General features: G+C 52.0%; 1 protein-coding gene across 1 annotated transcript in view; it reads left to right on the top strand.

Moving 5' to 3' along the window:
- PLEKHG5 (pleckstrin homology and RhoGEF domain containing G5) overlaps window positions 1-19907 on the top strand; it is a 108488-nt gene that overhangs the window by 37038 nt on the left and 51543 nt on the right. Inside the window, exon 4 of the mRNA XM_050931590.1 lies at window positions 11074-11150. Within this exon, the coding sequence (XP_050787547.1) occupies window positions 11074-11150 (77 nt within the window). The remainder of the gene's footprint in view (window positions 1-11073; window positions 11151-19907) is intronic.

A 19907-nucleotide genomic window follows, 5' to 3' on the forward strand; every position in this document is an offset into this window, starting at 1 on the left:
TGGATCCCTTTGGGCTGGAAGGAATTATGTCGGTAGGGCAGCAGCACCGTCCAGTGGAATCAGGACTGTGATTCAGGAGATCTAGGTTCTAGTCGTGTTTGCCTCCCTATGTGACTTGGGCCGGTCACTCTAGGCTTCAGTTTCCCCATTTGCACGTGGGCAATTGGTGCTAATCCCCCAAAGGGCACGGAGCTCTATGAATGGAAAGTGCTACACATAAAGTGCCTGTTGTATTTATTGATTACTCAGTGAAAGTCGTTCCAAATGAGACTGTCTTATAGGCTGGTTCCCTGCTCTCTCTGTTAAGTCTCACAGGTGCTCACTCCTTGTGCGGTGCCCACAACAAGGGGCAGGAGCTAGTATTTTTACAGTTCTTAACTTTAACTTTTTCCATGTTTTGCTTCCATCTGAGTAACCCTGCGATGATCTCATCCCTCTCTCCCTCATCTTCATCCCCTATCTGAGTTTCGATCATTCACTGTTTGCAGCTGGGGTTGTTATTTTGCATCTGCCCAGCACATCTTTGGGGCCATAGAATACAAAGTGGTAAAGTCGAGAAGACCCTCAGGAAAGCCCCGTTCTGAAATGGGCCAGTGCTGGCTTTGTGTATCTGAGTGGAACATGGAAATTCTAGCGGGGCTGCCTCCCCTGAACACATTTAGTCCTCAGGCAGGAGGGGATTCTGTCCTGGGACATAAGGGAAACCTGTGAGATCCACCAGAGCCTTTGGTAATGAGCAAAGTGCTTTCCCCAACTCTGTCCTTGTCCCAGTGCTTGCTTCAGGCCTGTTTCCATTGTTGCTTCTGGCCTGGCTGAAGCAGCTCTGGGTCTGCTTCTCCCCTCTTCTGACCTCTGTTCTGCTTCTCTTGTCTCTGCCAGGCTCAGCTCCCTGCTAGCAGCCTGGCTCTTCACGTCAGCTTCCCTAGTCACAGACGCTGGACCGTCTCACTAGTAGCTGAAACCAATCAGTAGCTTCAACTCCTTCACCCTGTCACTCTTGGAGACCAGCTGTCTGGGATCTCGGACCGGGACAGCTGTAGCCTCAGGATTGGTTTCTCTGCCTTGGCCAGGAATGATGGCATGTGCCTAGGTGGTTCCAGCAGCCCTTTGCTGGGAGACAGTGTAGTCATTCATTGAGGTGGTAAGTCTGATTAAAATGAGTCTATTGTGCATTCAATTAGTGGGAGCAGCAGGGGTCACGTGAGCTGATGAATTGGAGCAAAGCTTCTGGTTATGGAGTGTGCTCGCCAAGGGTTTGGTCAGAGCTCCATTGTTGTGGGACAGTCTTCCCCATCGTTTTCCAAGCAACATGCAGGCGAGTGAATGTAACCCAGACTGATTGTCTTTGGAAGCAGCATTTCTCCCATGGAAGGGCAGAGATGGGGTGTACTTCTCAAAGCCTGGAACTGGGCTGGAGGGGGAAGAGTAGACCAATGGAGACATGCTCCCCTTTTCAGAGCTAGCTTTGTGTATTGCCTGACACAAGTTGTCATAACATTTTTTCCCAGATCTGGACCTTAGCGTCCAAAATATGGGTGTTAGGATGAAAACCTCCAAGCTTAGTTACCAGCTTGGACCTGATAACGCTGCCACCAGCCAGGGATTTATACAGTGCCTAGCTCACTGTGGTCTCCCCAAAATCTTCCCTGGGGGACCCCAAGACTCAGATTCCTTGAGTCTCACAACAAAGGGGAATAAACCATTTCCCTTCCCCCTCCTCCCCTCCAGGTGTTCCCTCCCTGGGTTCCTGGAGAGATATACAGAAGCAAGCTCCGTGAATCTAAACAGAGGGACTCCACCCTCCCTGTTTCCAGTCCTGGAAAACACAAGTACCGAGAGGGCTAATCTCTCTTCCCCCCTCTTCACCCAGAGGGTATGCAAAGTCAGGCTAGTAAATCTAACACAAAGAGATTTTCCCCCTGACTCTCCCTGGTGAGCTGCAGACTCAATTCCCTGGAGTCCCCACCAAAGAAAAACTCCAACAGGTCTTAAAAAGAAAACTTTATATAAAAAGAAAGAAAAGGACATAAAAATGGTCTCTCTGTATTAAGGTGACAAATACAGGGTCATTTGCTTAAAAGAAAAAAATGAATAAACAGCCTTATCCAAAAAGAATACAATTTAACACATTCCAGCAACTACACACATGTAAATACAAAAGAAAACAATATAAACCTATGGTCTTCCTATCTTTGTACTTACAACTTGGAAACAGCAGATTAGAAAGCCAGAAGATAGAAAAATCACTCTCAGAGCCGAGAGGGCACAGACACAAGACAAAGAACAAAGAACTCACACCCAAAACTTCCCTCCACCTAGATTTGAAAAAGTCTTGTTTCCTGATTGGTCCTCTGGTCAGGTGTTTCAGGTTACTCCTTTCCAGGTGAAAGAGACGTTAACCCTTAGCTATCTTTTTGACACAAGGGGATTCTCATGCAGAGCTTGTTGCTGTTACTGGGACAGCTTCATTGATAAGCCTTTGTCTTTAGAGCTTTTCACCTGAGGATCTCAGAGCACTTTACAAACCCTGAGGAGCTGAGCCTCCCCGTGCCCTTGCAAAGTAGGTAAGAGATATGCCACTGAATTGCAGTCACCTCTGTGGTGTAACACAGCAACTGTTTGGCAGTGCACAATATTGCTGTGTGACGGTTTGTGACAGGCAGGGAAGACTCCTGCATCCAGCAGAAGTGAAAAGGGATGTAGGTCAGCGGGATGTAATCACCTGAGCTGGAATTTGGCAAGGATGCTGGCACTGCGTCCACTTGCTTATTGCAGCCTGAGCCACATTTGCCCCGCTGACTGGCCAGATCCCTTTGCAATAAGAATGTCCATGTCTCAGGCTCTCTGGGATCCTTTGTATTCCTTAACCTGTAGGTAAATAGGGATTCTCTGTGCTGAGCTGTGGTTCCCACTGCTTTGTGACCCATTGATAAAATCTCCATATTAGGGAAGGTTTGCAGCTTTGGCGCATTTCTGTGTTTGAGATTATTGGACGTTTTTGGAGCTCCAGCTGTGAGTCATCTGCTGGCAGTGCCCAGAGCGGCAGGTCAAAGGGAAATTCAAGCTCCATGTAGCCCATGTGATGCTGATGGGAAGAGAGAGGCGGTAATGCACTTGGTTAGGTGCTAAATACAAACCTGCCCTGAAAGCAGCAGCGACATTGCTGCCGCCTGTACAAACAGCAGCCCTGCGTGCTCAGACTCACAGCTGCTTGCTGAGCTCCATACCAGCAGCCCCCCAGGAGCTCTGCTCCTCTCCGCCTTTTACTTCAAAATGTTTGAAAAACAGTTTTGCAGCCAGCAGTCAGATATTTCCTCCACCATCCGCTTGAGAGGAGAAGAAACCTATTTGTTTGTCTTAGTGGCAGGGGCCGGAGAGGGGAGAGGAGCAGGGATCTGGTGGCCCTGCCATATATGAACCCTGGGCAGTTCTGCATGTGGGCTGGTATCACTCTCCCGGGGGAGGTTCACCCAGAAGATGCTCAGTTTTCCTTAATGCCACTCTTCTAGTTGCACAGCCTCTGGGTCTGACATAAGCTGAAGAGTCCTTGTGGGACTGTCTCTACAGGAGGTGGATTCCTTTCGATTCCATGTCGCTGTTCTGGGACTGGCTTCCCCCTTGGGATAATTAGATCAATGTTTGATACGTCCTCTTAGAATTCTTAAACCTCAATTTAAACCTTCCATAGTAAAACCTTCGATTTAGACTGCAGGCTTAACCCTTAAATCACTGGCTTTCCCCAGACTGCCAGCAAATGAATCCTTAGCATGCCAGCCTCTCGATTCTGCAGCCTCTAAAGGATTAATTGAAATACAGTGTGAATCCCAATTCCAGTCACTCTGGTTGTTAGTCTGTCCTGTAAATTGCAGACTCTGACTCCGCTGATATTCAAAACTTCGTTTCAGGGCACAGGAAATCTTGTTGCTTTTGAGGTGGTGAGATGCTGGTGGGCTGATGAGTTGACAAAGGTCCAGGAGACCTGGGAGGAGTTTTTAGAAATGATGCATGTGAGGAAGAGCCATACGAATATTCATTATAGTCTAGGGCTGTATAACAGATACACCAGATTCCAGACAACCATTTCCTTTTCCTTCTCCTTTACTGCCATTCCATTTCAGAGTCCCTTTAGATCTGTTCCTACTGTTCCCACATTGCTTGTTTCTATGATGATTATCTGGGCCCATGTATATAAAACTCTCATAAACAGGATAAATTGCATGTGAATGGAGGCCCTACTACTCCCTTGGGAGTTACATGGTCCCCTATTCTCTCTGTTCTGTGTAACGTGCTTTCAAAGGAGCATCTGGCCTTTCTCTCAGCCAAACAGCCTGGACATATAGGCAGAGCGTCCAGGAAGCTAGTGGTCTCTGGAAGATACAAACCCAGCTCCAGCGAAGAGCCACATCCCTCTGCAGAGTCATATTTTTCCAAAAACTCGCCTTGGCTGAAGAGTCAGGCACCTAAAAGTGACCCTAAAATACAAAACCTGACTAAATGAGCCCCCAGTTCCCGGAAGCCACTCACTGCACAGCCCGGAAGCTGAGTCATACCACAGGCAGGTTTAGTGGATTTCACTGGAAGCGCAGGAGCTCTGTGGGCTGGACGGGGGGAAGGACAGCGTGCCTGGAGGGGTCTGCAGGGGGAATGTGCTCTCAGAGCCCCTTGCGCTGCTGCTGCTGAACAGCACAGGCAACAGGTTTGAATAATTCTTCTCTCTGAAGGCTCTGGCTGCCTTCCCCAGTCCACGCTGGACAAGGATGGGGAGCGGCATCCAACACAGTGCGTCTCCCCCAGACTGACACTGTTGCAACCTCCAGCACTTTATTCACACCTCAGGGTAATTCTGTCTGCCACAAAGGTCCTGCTGCCTGACAACTGGAACTCTGACCCCCGACCGACCCCCCCCCCACACACACACACACAAAAGGTGCTGTGCTGTGCTAGGGAAGAACGAGACACGCGACTCCAGCTAAGGCCACGTGCCCCTTTCAAGCACATCCGTGTGCCTCGGGGCAGTGCTCTCTGCTCAACGAGCCCTGAGCCAGCAGTGCCTAGCAGTGGAGTCTGGCTGAGAAGAGCCATCCTGGAATCAGGAACTCTGGGGCTGTGCTGAGCGCAATGCAGCCCGGCTAGCCCCTGGGAGCTCTGCAGCGGAACAACGCTCACTCTGCTTATTGGCTGAGTGGCCAGTCTCGACACGGAGAGCTTTGAGCCTTTGTAAAGGTGAAGCTCTGTGAGTGCTGCTGATGGTGCTAGCTAGAGCCAGGCGCAGTGTGGGCAGAATCCAGGGAAGGTGAGGCACCAGTCACTGCACAGCCTCAGCTGAGGAACATGCCTGCAGGCTGCGACCCAGCAGTGTCAAGCAGTCTTGTATTAAGTATTCAGTTTGCTTGGGGCTAAATGGGAGGATGAAACCATGGGGCAGCTTCCACTGTGTGTGGGATAGGCTGGGGGGCGGGGGTTGGCATCCCTGGGGGATGGTGCAACCCTAGAGCATCAGGTCATGCGCTAGGGGCGATTGGTGCTCAGGCACCCTGTGTAAGCTGGGAAAGTGGAATCCTTGTAGAAGGCAGCTTACAAGGAGCTGATCTGGGATTTGCAGTGGAATGATCTTCCCATCTCCCCTGGGGGAGCACTATGGGTTTGCTGTGCAAAGCCTGAGGGGTGTGTGAGTCTCTTTCAAACAGCTGGGGGCACTCGCCTGGCTGCCTCAGGTGGCAAAAATCAGCCTAGAAACTCTGCTGCTGCTCTCATGTCCATGACTGGTGCTGCCTGGTGGGGAGGGCCCACTGCTCAGGTTCTGCAGTGATGCCAGCTGGCTGGGGTGGCTGAGGCCTGGCATAGCCCTGTTGTCTGGACCCAGTGTCGCTGCCCGTTCCATGGGAATCCCGCTTCCTGGGGCTCCTGGCAGGAAGGTCTGTTCTCTGCAGGGACACTCCATGCATTGCTGATACAGCTAAATGGGAGCCTAGCGCTGAGTCTGCGGAAGAGATCTGGCCCTTCCCACCTGTGACCTGGTTCCCAGGAGCCATGACTGGAATGTAGGTCTAGCTTCGCGCTCAGGCTTGCTGTGGGCCCAGGGTGGGCAAGCCCTGCTGTCACCAGCTTTACTGTCTGTCACTGCTGACTCCTTTGCTGCCTTGTTCCTCTGGGAGGAATGGTCCTCAATATCTTGCTGCTCTTCGAGAAAAGCCCATAGACTCATAGACTTCAAGGTCAGAAGGGACCATTTTGATCTTCTAGTCTGACTTCCTGCACAACGCAGGCCACAGAATCTCACCCACCCACTAATAAACCCCTAACCTATGTCTGAGCTGTGGAAGTCCTCAAGTCATGGTTTAAAGATCTCAAGGTGCAGAGAATCCTCCAGCAAGTGACCCATACCCCACGCTGCAGAGGAAGGCGAAAAACCTCCAGGGCCTCTGCCAGTCTGCCCGGGAGGAAAATTCCTTCCTGACCCCAAATATGTCCCAATCCCCAGGCAGGAGCAACTCCAGTGTTCCAGCCCCTGAGCTGTGTGTCCTGGATACTCTTCCTCTCCTTCCCGTAACCCCATCACTTCCTCGGGCAGCTCCACAGCGCTGAGGCAGAGGTGGCAGGAGAGCTCCCAGCATTGCATTCCCAGACACTCATCTCTGTCTGTGCATAAATAAGGGTTTCCCATTCATCTTCCGCAGAGCGCTGCCTTGACTGCCTGCCCTGCCCTGCCCTGGCTCTTCCAGGGAGGCTTGTCTCCTCTAGGCCTGTCTTCTAGTCCCTGACCTAGCAAAGGTGGATGCATTTGAGCAGTCCCACTGCGCTCCATGGGGCTATTGTGTACACAGCTGTATTCCCCTGCTGACGTGTTTGCAGGGTCCGAGCGGGGACTGTAAGTGCCTTAGGGCAGGGACTGGCTTTATTTGTAGCTTGTGATCATGGAACTTGTAGGAGGGACGGTAACGTATTGTTAGTAATAGTAAATCCTGGCCATTGTTCTCCCTCTCTGACGCATGCATGCTTCTGTGGCTCCTTTCGGGGCTGCCTGAGCTTGGTGTCTCTTCTGAGGTCACAACCTCCCTTTGCTGCCTTCCTCCCCAGGCCTGTCACCCAGCAGAGCTGGATGGGGAGCCGTGGCTTAGTTTCTGCCTTAGTTCTTGTGTTCCCAGGCGCAGTCTGAGATAAACACATTTCCTCAGTGCACTGTTGTGTCTGCATCTCCCAGCTCCGCTTCCTGCTTCCTTATGCGTTCGCCTTGGAAACTCTCCTCCTGCTCCTTTGCAGCTCCTACTCGGTGTACTGGATCAAATGGAGCAGGAAAGACCCTGTCCCTATGGTTTCCTTCATGAGTGGGTGAGTGCTGGGCTCTTCCTCAGGGCCGGAAACAGAATAGTGGAGGAGGAGACAGGATCTGCGGTCGCTGCCGGGGTGACACTTGGCTGCCTCTGCCACGTTTGTGTAACAATACAAACTGTAAACCAAGCTGCATAAGAAGCTGATACTGCCTTGTTCCCTGCAAAGCCTCCACTGAGGGAGGCTCTGTGGGAAAGGGACAGCGATTAGAGAAACTCGGGGCACAGAACCGAGTCCCCAAAACAGCTTTGAAAAAAGTGTGTCTGCTGGCTTCAAAAAACACCAAATGATCTCAGTGCTGTGGGGGCGCTTTGCAGGGGAGCTGCAGCCTCCTGGAGCTTGGAGCGCCTTCTGGAAAAGGTTTGTGATAGGAGGGTTTCTGTTTTCTTTTTGTCCTGATGGGTGACCGAAATGCCTGCCTGCCTGCCTGTACTTCCCTGACTGGGGCCCAGGGCACTACAGCAGCAGGGGGTTGCTTTTAGCACAAGAGCTGCCTAGATGGTATAAGATAAAATAGCCGGGGACCCTTCCCTGGACCCTACACTTGGGTTCCATCCCTGTCTGGCTTATCTGTAAAGATTCATTATGCATAAAAGCAGAGCGTGTTTGCTCTCTAAACTAGTGTCCCAAGGATGAGTTGGGTACTAGCCATGGGTAATAACCTGGGGTTGGAATCTCAGACGACAAACGTCTGTAGAGGATCTGTAAAGAACAGTCATTACTTGAAAATGTCTGACTGTCACAAATGCCCAGCGTGTGTGTCTGTCTACAAGAGACCAAGACACGCTGCTGCCCCAGGTGATTTCCAGCAGCAAAGGCTGCTAGTTGGGAGATGGTAGTGTTGTCAGGTGTTTGGAAATCTCCTTGCCCTGATTCCTCAGGGCTGTGTTGTGAGAGGTCCTGGATCTGGGCTGGGGCTCAGCTGGCAATGCCGTCACATAGGCGGTCTGTTGTATTCTTGGAGTCGGTTCTAGCGAAGCTCTGTGAATTCTGCCAGACGCGCCAGTGGGGTGACCACTGACCAGCAGCTGTAAGGTGGCACAGTTCCTGACACACCGCCAGCCTGCAGCTGGGAGGGGTCAGTGCCTGCTGGTTAGCCCCTTGGTGTGATGTGGGGGGTCAGACTCCCCTGCTGTCCTGGGAGTTGATGGACCTAGTGCGTGTCATTGGGAAGAGTGGCCTTTTGAGGCCCATGAAGCTTTTAAGCATGTTCCCTCAGTCCTAGTCCTGACCCGTCCGCAGCTGTGCGGAGCACCCTGTCTGCTGCTCTCACTGCGCTGCCTCTGCTCCCGCACAGAGCCCAGCCCTCCATGCTCTGGGAGAGGGGAAGGGGATGAGTAGCTGGGGAAAGGGGTAGATTTGGAACAGGACTGGAACACCTGGCTGTGCGACCACCATCCTTGTCACCTAATGGACTGGCAGGGACAGAGATCTATTGGGGGTGTTTCTAAGGCCTCTGACCTTGGCATCTACCTGCTGGTCTGCACCCTTCAGCAGGATCAGATTTCTGCAGGGGACTCTGCAGCTGGGGCGTGGGGGGAGCAGAGACTCACACTGACACGAACCAGAGCACAGTAAGGGTGAGGTCTCTGCCCACCCCGATGCACAGAAACTGTCCTCTTGAGGGAAGTGGCAGGGACGCAGCTCCTGCCTGACTCGGTAGCAGACCCGAGTGAGAGGGCAGGCATGTCTGACAGTAGATGCTGGTGGCAGAGCAGAAGGACTAGGCTAGCTGAGGCGAAGGGCAGAGCACAAACCCTGAGGAAAGATGATCGGCTGCAGAGAGATTAGTGACAATGTGCAGAAAGAGACAATAGGCCAAATTCAGGGGCTTCCCTGAAGAGACAAGCATGGAGCCTCCTTCACCCTTTAAGTTGTTGGTCAGGATACTTGCTGCTCCTTAGCTCCCAGCCTGGCACTTGGACACAACCTCAGCCCAGAACTGGACTTCAATGTTGGAAAGCTGGTTGCGAAGCTGCTGGCAGGGGAGAACAAGGAGTGAGATTGTGGGGTGTGAGAAGGCTGGGAGGAGGTAGGTGAGCAGAGCACTAAGCCCAGAGATGGGGCTAAAAGGAGAAGGCAGCAATGCTTCATCTCACTCCTTGAATGGAAGCCCGTGTGGCCACTTTCAGTATTATAAATGGAGAGGAGCTGTGGTGTGTCAGTCCTCGCAGGACAGCAGCAGATGTAATTGGCTGGTTGGCCTGATGTTGTCTGTGGACCGAGGATAATGGCCTTTTAAACACTCTATGTTTATGGTATCTCGTCTCTGTATAATCAGGGGCTTAGAATTGTAGCCAGTAAAATCTCTGAAGTCGGTCAGCAATAAATTCTGAGGGTCATAAGCTGGATCATGCTCCAGTACCAAAGAGTGCTGCAGAAAGGCTGGCCCTGGAGCAGCCTGTCAGCCCATCGCCATATTGACCAAATTTGTTCACTTGGCTTCAATTTTCTGCATGTTGCCAATCTTGGAGGCTCGGAGCGAAAGATGGATTCATCTCTGCCCTATGGATTTGGGGAGGGTTGTTTTCCCCTGGTTACTGCATTGACAACAGTTACCCTTGGAGCACAGTCCAGGAGCTGCAACCTGGGCTTACGTCTGGGTAATGGGTGGCATGAAAGTGCCCTGTGCTACTGTGACGGACAGAGGTGAAGGTTTGGGAAGGTGCAGGCTGCAGTTATACCTAGTTAGCTGAGAACTTCCAGCCTGTTGGCTCTCGACTGGGAGTCAGGCTCAGTCCCACTAGCACAAATCTATCCTTGGAGTTTTATAACTGCCCAGGTTTGGGGATCGCTTGTGGTTTGTGGACACTTTCTGGTCCACCTCAGTAGCTAAAGGCAGCTCACAATCATTACACTGAGCTCCAAATACAGGAGCATCTGACTGAGTTGTTTCAAGTCTCCGGAGGGTCTCCAGTGTCATTTATCGGGTTGGGAAGTGGCACTTCAGAACACAGGATAATAATTCCCGTTGCTCCTGCCCCACTTTGCAGACTGCTTGGTAGTGAGGAACAGAGCTCCCCGGCAGGTGTACTCGTGCGTCTGGTTCCTTTTCTCCCCCTTCCTCCAGCTGCCCCCACCCCCTCCCTCTTGTAAATAAACGGGGTACGCCTGCACTTTCTAACGTGCCCACGAGCGTGGGTGCCTCTGGCCATGGGCCCTTTAGGAAGCATGTGACTATTACACGTCACAGTCAGCCAGTTCAGGGAGGTTTGCTGCTGCCGCTCCGCTCTTCCAACGCTGTTCCCTGTGGGTTTCTGCTCGTTGGTCGCTGCTCAGAACTGGGAGGAAGGGAGAAGCATAAGGCACTTCCCATGCTGAGCTCCAGCTCCATTGTCTGAAGCACTTCCCCCAGGACTCCACCCCAGTGTGGGCGCACCCACTGCCGAGGGGGTGGGTCACTGGGTTTGGCCAGGCTCTGCTGGAACTAGTTTGCAAACTGTGTTCTAACCTAGGCCTAGTTTTGAAGCCATTCTGCCCAGTGTAGACGTACCTGCATTGCTCGAGACTGGTGATTACGGCACAGAGCCACAGGAGCTGGGCTTCCCAGCACAGTCTCTCTCCAGCAAAGATCTGCTGTCCCCATGGGAGCAGTGTGACCCTTGGGGCTGGCTGGTTCCAGGGACTGTGACCTTGGGGGTCACCAGCTCTAATCCCAGCTAGGTGTGACTGCACAGCCCTGCCCATTGGCTGTCCCTTCCGCCCCGCTCTGTGATGGCTAACTTCATCCTCCTTCTTCTCCAGATGATCGGGCTCTAACAGAGGACAAGGTTCTGCGCTGCCAAAACCCCAACTGCATTGACAAGAGGAGGGCTCTCAAGGTACTGTGGCTAGGGTGTGTGCGTGGGGGTGTTACTGGGGATTCAGGGGGTTTCTCTAGGAGGCATTTCTAGCTCAGAGCTGCCTCAGTGCTCCATCAGAGTGGGTGCTAAGGACACAGCTGGCCATCTTGCCTCATCTCCCATCCCCAGTGCAAGGGCTGTTCTTGCCCCTCCTGGGCAAGGTGGGCCGAGGGTTGAGTCACAGGCCATAGAAGTGGTTGGATTTGAGGTGGGCACCTATGTGTGTGGCCAGCGTTCCCGTTCCCAGAGACGGTGACGACACCGCTGGTTCCATCTGGCTGAATGGCTCCCAGGAGCTAGCAAAGCCCAACCATCTTATCAGCAAGAAGTTTCTCCACGGAGATTTAGGGCTGCCAGATCATTCAGTGGGTTCTTACGGAGCTTAAGTGTTCTTGGCAGCGTGACAGAGGGAAGTGTCTGTCTCGAGAGCCAGTGAGTGCACAGAGGAGTCTAGGAGACAGCCACCGGGGGGAGGAAAGAAGCCCAGGCCCAACTGAAGAGTCTTTCCTTTCCCACTCCCTCTCCTGCCTTGCAAACCAAGGTGTCAGCAAGTTTTATGTGAGCCCCATTATGTCACTTTGTTCTTCCCTGTGGCCATTGCCAACAGAATCGCGTTTCCAGACAGTCACAGGAGCCGGACACTGGCAGCTGGCAAATGAGTCATTTCAAATGGACTATTGAGTTTCTTTGGCTCCTTGTCTGAGGAGCCTCTCCGGCTGGAGCCGGAGAGGCCCCAAGAAGGTTCTCACAGGGGCTGGCTGTCATTTTCCTTTTGCTTTCGCTTTTAAGGTGCCTGCTCTAAAATTGTTGATGGAGCTGTTTGACCCCATGTGAGTAGCTGGGTCTGAGTGCAGAGCCAGGGATCCTAGAGAAAGTAGGGAATACAGTAGCTCCAGGGTATCTGCTGCTGCACTTACCTGCTGAGACCCAAGTCTCCCTGGCAGCTGTCTGATACTGACTCACGTGACACATGTCACTCTGGCATGGCAGAGTGTGTGGAGGAATGGGGTGGGGAGGCAGCATGAGACAAGTCACCTGAGGTCACGCTGCTTGCTTCAACCCTGTCTGAATGTCTGGCAACAGCTGGACTCTGTCTCTCTGCTCCTGGGGCCCCTGCTGCAATGAGAGAGAAACTGCCTCAAATCATAAAACTGGTGTAGTGCTCTGGTACGGGCCCCGGCGCGGCATCCACGTTTACAGGGACAGGGTGGCTTTTCTGTATGTGCGCTTCAGTTTGCCTGCAGCAGGGAGCCCAGTCTGGGGTTAGCAATCAGAATAAATCAGAGAGAGGCAGTGCAGAAAGCTTGGCTGGGGGTCTGAAAACCCTGATGTAATTCTGGCTCGGCTTTAACTTGTGTGACCCATGGCAAATCACCTTCTCAATCTGCGAAATGCTGATAGTGATACCAGCCTTCCTCACCCTTGTGCTGCTCTGAGATCAGTGAGGAACAAGCTGTGTGTGTGTGTGTGTGTGTGTGTGTGTGTGTGTGTGTGAGAGAGAGACTGCACATGTGGGATTAGAATGGATTTGTGGAGTTGACTGATATTTTTCACACACTTTTTTTGTCAAAAGATGGGCTCTTTTCTAAAGCAAAACCTAGCACCAAAAAATTGTCAATATTATTGCTTTTCATACAATTTTCTGCAGTTTTTTTCAACCATCTTATTCAAGTTATTGTGGAAATGTTTAATTTACTGAAACCATACACTTACGGATAAAGAAAAATTTCCATTACAATGTCAAAAACTTTCAACAAAAAATTCAGTTACGATATTGTGAAAAATGTGGAAAATGAAAAATGGCCCCTGCAAACCAGAAACAATTTGGTATTTTTTTTTGCAGAATTTTTCCCATCTTTTCAGCCATCTCTTCTCTATTGGCACTGGCTGCTTAAGAGGAGATGAGCTCCTTGGGGCAAGACGGTATCTAAGTAGCTGAGCATCATGAAGTGCTCTGGGCATCGGGACAGAAGGTTCTGTTTGTTGGTTATAATGGGTGTGTGGCAGCATTTCCAGTGTCTGGGGTTAGTACTTGTGGAACACGCCACTCTGTGCTCTTGGCGGTGAGAGTTGTGAGTCTGGGGAGTGTTTCTAGCTGTGTTTAATTGTTGCATCTGGGTCTAGAGTGGCTTGGGCCTGAAAAAAGAACAAGAGGACTTGCTCCACCTTAGAGACTAACAAATTTATTTGAGCATAAGCTTTCCTGGGCTACAGCCCACTTCACTGGATGCATGCAGTGGAAATACAATAGGAAGAGAACATGAAACAATGGGTGTTACCATACACACTATAAGGAAAGTGATCAGCTAAGGTGAGCTATTATCAGCAGGAGAGAAAAAGAACTGTTTGTAGTGGGCTGTAGCCCACTAAAGCTTATGCTCAAATTTGTTAGCCTCTAAGGTGCCCCAAGTACTCCTGTTCTTTTTGCGGATACAGATGAACACGGCTGCTACTCTGAATTACTCTGCCCATCTCTCTGGAAATGTCCGTCTGTGGCAGGCCCCCGCTGGGCATTCAGCTCGTACACAGGGAATGGGCATTTTTCCACCTCAGGGGGTTAGTTTTGCAAATAAGGGGAGAGATTTTTAAAACCTGTCTGGTCCGTAGTGCTGTCTCCAGTGTAGCCTGGGCTGTGTCTGTCTGTCTGTCTCCCCTCTCCACAAGGAGGAGCAGACATCAGTTCCTGCATTTTCATTTTGGCTCTTTTAAGTCTCACTAGGCTAGTAAAGTTGGTGAGTAAAGCTGACTGGCCAGAGGTCATTTTAACAGCTAGCAGCCGACTCTATAAATTAGCCATTTAGTTGAAAGCATAAAGCCAGGCCATTGGCTGGGGATCTGGGGCTGCTGAGACCACAGACTGCCTTTACGTTACTTACCTTGGAAACAAATGGTGTTCCAGACAGGGAACATCAGCCAGGCTGCTAATTTTACCTGCTCAGCAAGGAGCACTACGCAGTCGGCCACTGGCCTATCAGCTTGTGATGGAGTAGGGGCTGTCTGTGTGGGGAACGGGAGAGCAGGGGAGGACTTTAGGGGATGGACGATACCGGAGCCTGTAACCTGAGCTAGGTAAGGGAGGGGAAAGGTCAACACCTTTGCCCAGGAAGGGGACAAAGGAAGGGAGCGGCTGGAGGGAAGCAGTTTGAGTTTGGGCTTGGGGCTGTGTGGGCGAAATTCAGGGTATCCTAGCTAGGATCCAAGCACCCTGAAAGCCCAGAAGGACTCGGTGGAGGGGTCCTGACTGTGCCTGCAAGCTCTGCTATAACCTGTGTTCCTGCTGTCCAATAAACCTTCTGTTTTACTGGCTGGCTGAGAGTCACTGTGGGTCCCAGGAAGAGGGGTGCAGGACTGGACTCCCCACACTCCGTGACAACTCTAGGATACCCTGAATTCCGCCCACACAGCCCCAGGCCCAAACTCAAAAACTGCTTCCCCCCTGACACTCCCTTCCTTTGTCCCCTTCCCGGGCAAAGGTGTTGACCTTTCCCCTCCCATACCTAGCTCAGGTTACAGGCTCCGGTATCGTCCATCCCCTAAAGTCCTCCCCTGCTCTCCCATTCCCCACACAGACAGCCCCTACTCCATCACACAGCTCTCAGACACTCCATCTGCTGGGAGCTTTGAGCTGCATGTTCTCACTGGAACCTGAAAGCAATCTGGGGGAGTGGATTCAGTTCAGTGTCAGCAGCTCCCGTATCAATCCCCTGCCAAGCTCCTGCTAATACTGCTGAATGCTGCACACAATCAATTCCTTGTGAGCCAGGAGCCCAGCTCGTGTCACTTGTAGCATTGCCCCAGGATGGGAGACTCCAATAGTCAGATGCTGGACGTTGAGTGTGCAGGGACCGTTGCCTGCCATGGGCCAAACTGCAGCTCCTGCTCTCCTCCCTGGAACCTTGAGGTGGAAAGCTCAGCTGCTGCGCTGTCTGTCCGGTGGTCCTGCAGGCCAGGAGTGCTCTGTCCCCAGGGTGCCATTCTGCAGTGAGGAATGTCCCATGAGGAGAAGGCCTGCGCACTCTGCCATGGCTGTTTGTGACCCGTTCCTTCCACATTGGCCCAGAGGAAGCAGCACTCCCTGGGCAGGGAAGTAAACTGGCAGGAGAGCATAGAGCAGCGCTTGGACTATGGAGTGCTCAGTGCTGCCTCCCCTCCAGTCCCACAGATCCATGCCTCTGGCTTTCCCAGTGGGAGGGAAGGAGGAGCAGCTGCCAGTGGCAGAGTTCGAAGACCTGGGGCCAATGTGTCCCTCCCTAGGTGCAGTTTGCAGGGCAGACAGGGTAGTTTGAGTTAACCCACGAGTACCAATGGCTGTGATTTCCTGCGGCTTGGCAGTAGCTCTGACAGATGCCAGCCTGGCGCATGCAACGGGAATGGCAATGTCAGGAAGTGGGCTTTCTGCTCTGGTGAGTTCAGGCCCCTAGCCTCCAGCTCTGCAGGGCTTGTGGGCAGCAGTGTCAGGGGATGGGCAGGGTTGTCTCTGTTGTTGGCAGGGTGGGGCAATTGTTTGTCTTGAGTGAGCAGTGGGCATGGGAGTGAAGCCTGTTTTTAACCTACTTTATATAGCAGAATGATCATGATTTTTTTCCATTCCTTAGTTCCTGGGCTCCTGGTGGGTTGTTAATATGGCCCATGGCCCTCTGGGTCCATGTCTGCCCTGGAAATCAGCAAAGAATGGTGCCTGTTACCAAGTCCCCATAGACGTGCCTGGGAAAGCTCCAGGTGTGCCGAGCTCTCTGCCCAGTCCCCCATACAGGGAGCAGAGCCCTAGGTCACAGGCTACCATACACAATGGGGTTATTGTGAGAGCCAGGGCCCCTTCCTCAGGGCTAGGTGGAGCTTTCACAGAAGGCTGCTGCTTCTGCTCTGGCACTTACAGCAGTGCTAAAGAAGAGACTGGAAAATGAGCTAATGCTGCTTTCAAGCATGCACAGGAAATCTCCGTTTATCCACAGACTGTCTGCTCAGCACAGCGTGCAAGTTTTAACCAAAGAGCAAAGGAAAGGGCAGCAATCAAAGGCACAGTATGTGAGATGAGGTCATGCTGCTCTCTGCACAGGATGCTCCACCCCTGAGCCTGGCCGGGCGGCAGGAGCTCAGTTCTAGGGACAGGCTGGGAGTTCTGGGTTAATGCTGCCAGCCCAGTGGGGCTGCCTAGGCAGGAGGGAATGGAGGGCTATGCTTGCTCTTCAGAGATTTCCAGCCTCCCTAGAGCAAGCAGCCCAAGCAGAGGAGCTGGGATTTAACTTCACCATCACAGCTGCTCCTGATCTGATATAATTCAAGCTAATCTAATTGAGCCTGTTCATCCTGTTTAGTTGCAGGGAAGGAATTAGTTTGCATGTTGACACTGCCTGCAAAGGAGGGACCTCTGGGAGGGGGGTGCCCCCTTGCAAACTAAAAACAGGGGGTGCAAGGTGCAGGAGTCTGCCTTGCATGGTGTCATGCCACCTCTAGGGGTGCTGTGCTGCTGCAGACCCTGGCTTCTATCATCAGCACCCTGACTATACAAGTAGTTCTAGCCCCTGGCCACCCGTCTGGGCTGCTGCCAGCTGACACCATTCACAGGAGTGTTACAGTCACTGGCAGTCTGGAATCACACAAGGGGTCTGGAGCTAGCAGATATGCAGCCCCATGTCTGTGACATCACAGGCGTCTGTCTAGATAGGCTCTCTGACTGTATGCAAATGGGGTAAGGGTTGCGGTGGCCAGGTGTTCATGTAGGGTGTCAGAGCGGAGCTGGCGTGGGGCTGCCAGGCTCTGTTGATATGGTAGAGTCCCAGTCTGGGAGCATGGGAGAGAACTGCTGATGAGACGAGGTCTCTGTCAGCAGCAGATCTGTATGATATGCTGAGGCTTGTTGCTTTCCCCATTTGTGTTTAGTTCTTGGGTTTATTTGGGCAAGTTGCAAAATTCTTTCTGAATGTGCCAGTGATTTTTGCCCAGACAGTGGGGAGAAGTTAATGTGGGGTTATTAGGTATTCACCAGCAAGAAGTGTCCTCAGGAACAGAGGGGGAACTAGGAGTGAAAAGCTCCAAAGCCCATTACCAACCTCCCAGCCATCCCCATCTGCCATGGTAACCATACCCCAGGGGCCTGTCACACTTCCCTAAGGCACCCCAGAAAGTCTCAAGGAATTCTCAGTCCAAACCTGAGATGCACACAGCCACACTGAGCAACAAGGGCTTTAAGCTCTCTGCACCTCATGATTCCTTAGAGCCACCTCGCACAGAGGCAAGGCCCTGACAGGCTGTTGGCCAGGGGAATTGTATAGCTGCATGTCTAGGAATGGCTTCCTGGAAGTTTACAGGCAAACTGCTCTTGCCCTTTTGCAGTGCAGAGCTGAGGCTGAGTGTAACAGCTGGTGCCACCTGTGGAAGTGTCTTCACTGTTAAACTTATCCCGGTGTGTCTTATATGCGTAATCACCATCACTCCATGAGCGTTTCCCAACTCCGTGAATGGGGCCGGTGCATGCTGGGACCTAGAGTCACCGCGAACTTGGTGTGTTTGATACAAGAGGGTTTATGATTTTGCAGCTCTGCATTCCTCTTTCAGCTTATGGTAAAAATTCTCAGCCTTGGACAGCACAGCCATGTCTCCTTGACCATGTGTCACTGTGCTGCAGAGGGGGAGAGTCAGTGTCTCTCTCTCTCTCCCCCCCCCCAGTGGGAGTTTGTGCTGCACATTTAAACGTTTAACTTGCTCTCATCATCAGCTTTTGGAACATGTGAGTTACTGATCCCGCATCCAAGTGGGTCTGGGACAGTGACTGGCCCAGTCAATGCGTCTCTCCACATGCCCATGCACAGAAATAGTTCTATTAAGCTTCTCTCCTCCTAATGTAATTGATCATTAATGTAAAGCTTGAGTGGATTTAGGGCATCTTATCTCTTGCTGATCAACCAGCTCTGTTGGTTCAGGGGCTTGCTCTGGGAATGTTCTGCACTGAATCTACAGGCAGCTAAAATTTCTGCTGGCTTTTCAGACATTGGCTATTTCCTGGTGACTTTTTTATTGCAGGTAAGTGTGGCAGGTTTTTATAAATGCATTCTAGGAAGCCCTGGCTAGCACTTCACTTGAACAGGTAGCAGTTTGCTACTGATGTGCTGTTGGCCAGGAGCCCTGGAGCCGAGTGCTCCACTTCCTGCCCCCTACATCCTAAATTGCCTGGATTCTCAGATGATTTATGGGATGACGTTCCCCTGAAGTTGATGAGACAGTTCACTGCTCAGAACATTCCCCAGCAATTAGCACCCAGGTTTTCCGAGGGGCCTAGAATCTGTTGTCACTTAGGCTTGCGGCTCATTTGCAATGGCTCCTGCCCTTCACTGGAAGGGTGAGATGTGGAAATTCTTAAATCCACAAGAGATATTGTTGTTTAGTCTTAAAACCTTGGCAACACCACTAGGAACTTTTGTTCCAAGCAGATGTGTGGGGCTGCTCTGTTTGTTGGAATTAGGTGCTGGATTTTGAGAGGAGCAAGACTAATAGAAGGAAGCAATGACCCTTAAATGGAGCTGCTCTTGGCACAGATTTCTGAGGATTTTCACTCCCCAGCTATTTTTAAGGATGAATTTAAAGGGGGAAATTAGTTACGTTAGTAAAGCAGCATTTGGGCAAGGGCTCAAAGGGGGTCCTGGCTTTCACCCTGGCAGCATTCACTTCAGAGCCAGCTTTGAGAAGTGGAACGAGCCTGAGGATCACAACTTCCCCATGTTGATCCTCTTTCCTCCTCACAGCCTGGCAGGACTGGCTGTTCGTACTCATGAGAGGCTGGATGGCCCAATGGTTACAGGATGAACCTAGGACTTGGAGACCCGTGTTTAATTCTGTGCTCCGCCACAGACTTCATGCAGATCAGTTTGTCCGTGCCTCAGTTTCCCATCTGCATAATGGGGATATCAGTACTTCTTTCCATAGCTCTGCTGTGGGATTGTGAGGTGCTCAGGCACTCCGTAATGAGGGCCATGGGAGTACCTAAGCTAGGCTAGCAGAGCCAGATGGGTGCTGTGTTGGCAGAGTTCAGAGAGGGGATGTAGGCATGGTCAGAGCAGCAGGGGATGCTTGGACTTCTCGGCTAGGAAACAAACTGCCCTCTGCGTTTGTGGCTGGTGGTCAGAGAGCAATGCAGGACGCGCCTCTTTGCACCGGCCTTGCTCTGCCGCACAATCCACAGCATTGTCTTTTGCCAGAAAGGTGGGTTCCAAAACAACCCCCCAAAAGCAGGATCTGACTGAGGCCATCTACAGGTAGCAAGTGGATCTTCTTCTGTATGCGGCACCTGGACACGATGGCGATGGGAGCATTAGACGTATCGGGATAGACAGACAAGCAAGATGCTGCCGGGCTGGGCTGCGTCAGCAAAGCAGCATGCAAGACCCCTGTGTGTGCTGGTCAGGCTGTCAGGGATGCATTCCGGCACGTGCACCGGCAGCAATGAAAAGGGCTTCTGGGGCAGGTGTCCCGCTCTGTCTGGTGGACTGTTAATTGTCAGTGTGGGATGTGGGGGGAGGCAGGGCTCCAGGGGGGAGCAGGCGTCGTCGTGGGCTGTGATGGTCTCCTAGTGGGCTGTGCCGTTCTGGGGGATCTGAGCTCCAGAGTGGGGACCTGGATTGCATTTTGCAGCTTTTCAGTGTCTCTTTTGTCGTGTCTCCTTACGATTCAGACGTGAGAGCTGGATAGTGAATTGATTACGTGATGGCCTGAGTGACAGGCTGCCAGGGCGCTGGAGGGGGG

The sequence above is a fragment of the Gopherus flavomarginatus genome, chromosome 21 (assembly GCF_025201925.1).
Source record: "Gopherus flavomarginatus isolate rGopFla2 chromosome 21, rGopFla2.mat.asm, whole genome shotgun sequence".
Taxonomy (NCBI): domain Eukaryota; kingdom Metazoa; phylum Chordata; order Testudines; family Testudinidae; genus Gopherus; species Gopherus flavomarginatus.